The sequence below is a fragment of the Gadus morhua genome, chromosome 3, assembly GCF_902167405.1.
Source record: "Gadus morhua chromosome 3, gadMor3.0, whole genome shotgun sequence".
NCBI lineage: Eukaryota > Metazoa > Chordata > Actinopteri > Gadiformes > Gadidae > Gadus > Gadus morhua.
The window spans coordinates 13,333,702-13,336,504 of NC_044050.1; the positions used below are offsets into that span (position 1 = coordinate 13,333,702).

Sequence of the window (2,803 nt, forward strand, 5' to 3'; positions counted from 1 at the left end):
GGTATTTCTCTCTCACGCGTTAGATACAATTCCCTCCCTTATGCTTCATAGTTACTATACCAAAACATGCCTACTTTAACAAATAAAGTGAGTTAAAAGCGACCAAGGATTGGAATAGTTTCTTCAAGAAAAAACGTAACACTTCCACCAGTGGATAGTACAAGTATTATTATTTTTACTGCAAATAAAAGGTGTCGTAATAGACCATAAATCATGAGATGCCGTGCAGCACGTATTTCGTACAACACACAAATACTTAAATAAAATCCTTTCATGTACTATTAATGCATCTAAGTGGTATGTGGGAGCCATTCCAGTATTACGTGTGGGCGTTCAGACAGGTATGTTTGAGGACTTTTACTTGTATGCGTGCATTTAATCTGAGTATGTAAGAGCACATCATGTAAATAAAGGAGAGCACACGCTCGCACTGGGACCGACGCACAGGCACGCACACAGGCAATAAAATGGAACACAAAATGTCAGATGATGTGAGTTTTAATGGACCATTTTAGGTGTCAGTGTGTGACGTACCGTCCATTCTATTTGAGTAGCAATAGCCATTTTGAATGGACACCTATGTTACGGCCACAAGCTGTTGAGAGACAATGTCCCCGGCCCGTGTGAAATCATAACATTCATTACAGGGAAGGGTAAATCAGAAAAATGTATCACAGTAAAGTCCTCTTCCCCTGCACACATTAATCATGTCACCGCTTACAAAAAAAGTATTTTACTGTTTGCTGCCTCTAATGTTAATCGTACAAAAGGTCAAAGATAGTCCTATTTTTTAAAATGTCTGCATATGAGAACTTAGTACTATAAAGCTGCACAATACCAAACAATGCGCTAGTCACAAATGAAGCTGAGTTTCTCCCGACAGTCGCGAGCTTCCCAAAGCCCCTCTCTGGTCAAGGCCCCGCAGGAGCCGTCCAGGGCCGGGCAGCGGGGCTCCCGGGGCAGGGTCTCCTCTCCGTTGTCTCTGGGGCTTCTTCCTCCTGCCTTGCTCCAGCTTTGGAACCCCATCGGGTCCCCGTTCACCCAGAGCCAGCGGTTCCGGAGGTACCGCAGGCCGACCCACACGCGCTGGGTCTGTGTCTTCTGCAGCTCGCTGAGGGCCAGCAGGTGCCGGGTGTCGGAGGGCATGGCGAGGAGGTCGCCCTCCTGCCGCCTGCAGTGCTCCAGCGCCTCCTCCCACCGCAGGTTCTCACTCACCAGCGTCAGGCTGATGCAGAAGAAGGACCACGGATTGGGCTGATGGGCATCGTACCACTCCCCGTTGGGGTTGATAAGTCCGACCCACTCTATTCCACCCCAGTTGTTGGGTTCCGTGTCTTCCCACGGTTGGTAGTCGGTGAGGACGCCCCCACCGGACCACCGCCAGACGCTGTTGTTTTTGTGGAGACCCACCCAGCCCCACTTCAGTGTACCCCCGGAGGCCTTGCGGAGCCCGTCGGTGTCACGCACGCTGGTTACGGGGGAGAGGTCGGTGTGCTCAGCCCTGCATGTTTTCTGTGCGTCGGCCCATCCCCTGGGCTGGTCCACGAATACGTGCCTGCCTAGGACGCCACTCAAGGCGTAGGTGAGTAGAAGGATCCATAAGAGTGGCCGGTCCATGGCGGCTGCGGTGGCGGTGGTTTCAGTTCTTCAGGCAGGTTCTTCTCTCTGTCGGCTGGTCTCTTTCTGTGCCTCTAGAAGAACATGGATTTACATATTCATACAGGATTTGGTTCCAGCTTACACCTTTGTCAAAAACAAATATGAATGCAAAGTGATTTTTATTCACGAGCAAGTTTTGCAATCAGGTGGGCGATCCTTAAGCCGCGAACACACCAAGCGCGTACCTCGCGTACCATGTACGCGCGTAACGCAGCTAAAATGTTGCTGGACCATTTTGTGTCAAAAATGGTCAGATACGCGCGTAACGCGCGTAGATGAGACCGCCCAAAACTCCCCCCCCCCCCCCAGCCTGTGGCTGCGCTGGATTTAGGAGTCCGAGGAAGGAAACCCAAACGCCGCCGTGTTTGGGTGGATGATAGAGCTTGGATCGGGTTAGATTAAATAATCTCGGATATAAATAACAATAATCGGGTTAAATAACTTCACATGGTGTGTCTGGTGTGTTTCCAGCATTCGTAGTGTTGATCAGCAGAGAAATAGTCCGCCAAGACGTTGAGGTTGCTTAGCAATCAGAGACTCTGTCCATGCAAGTGAACGGAGCGTTCACTCTTCGTCATAACTATCAAACCAAACATCCTTCACATTCACCGAGCGAACCTTATGAAAGTAAAATGCACATTTCTCGCTAGAAATGTTTCCATAAACGCATTTAATGGCGTAACTATGTTACTATTTCCACCCAGAATAAAGAAAGTTGCCGCCCGTGGCTGCCATGGACATGGCTGCGCTGGAGTCCGAGGTAGGAAACCCAAACACCGCCGTGTTTGGGTGATAGAGTTTAGATCGGGTTAGATTAAATAATCTCGGATATAAATAACAATAATCGGCTTAAATAACTTCACATGGTGTGTCTGGTGTGTTTCCAGCATTCGTAGTGTTGATCAGCAGATATATAGTCCGCCAAGACGTTGAGGTTGCTTAGTAACCAGAGACTCTGTCCATGCAAGTGAACGGAGCGTTCCCTCTTCGTCATAACTATCAAACCAAACATCCTTCACATTCACCGAGCGAACATTATGAAAGTAAAATGCACATTTCTCGCTAAAAATGTTTCCATAAAAGCATTTAATGGCGTAACTATGTTACTATTTCCACACAGAATAAAGAAAGATGTCGGCCGTAT

The 2,803-nt window shown here is 48.4% G+C and overlaps 1 protein-coding gene across 1 annotated transcript; it reads right to left on the reverse strand.

Moving 5' to 3' along the window:
- Positions 1–495: 495 nt before the first annotated feature.
- On the reverse strand, positions 496–1,871 carry LOC115541008 (macrophage mannose receptor 1-like). The gene has a single exon (XM_030352723.1). The coding sequence runs from the start codon at positions 1,615–1,617 to the stop codon at positions 850–852; it is 768 nt and encodes a 255-aa protein (XP_030208583.1). The 5' UTR covers positions 1,618–1,871; the 3' UTR covers positions 496–849.
- Positions 1,872–2,803: the final 932 nt, after the last annotated feature.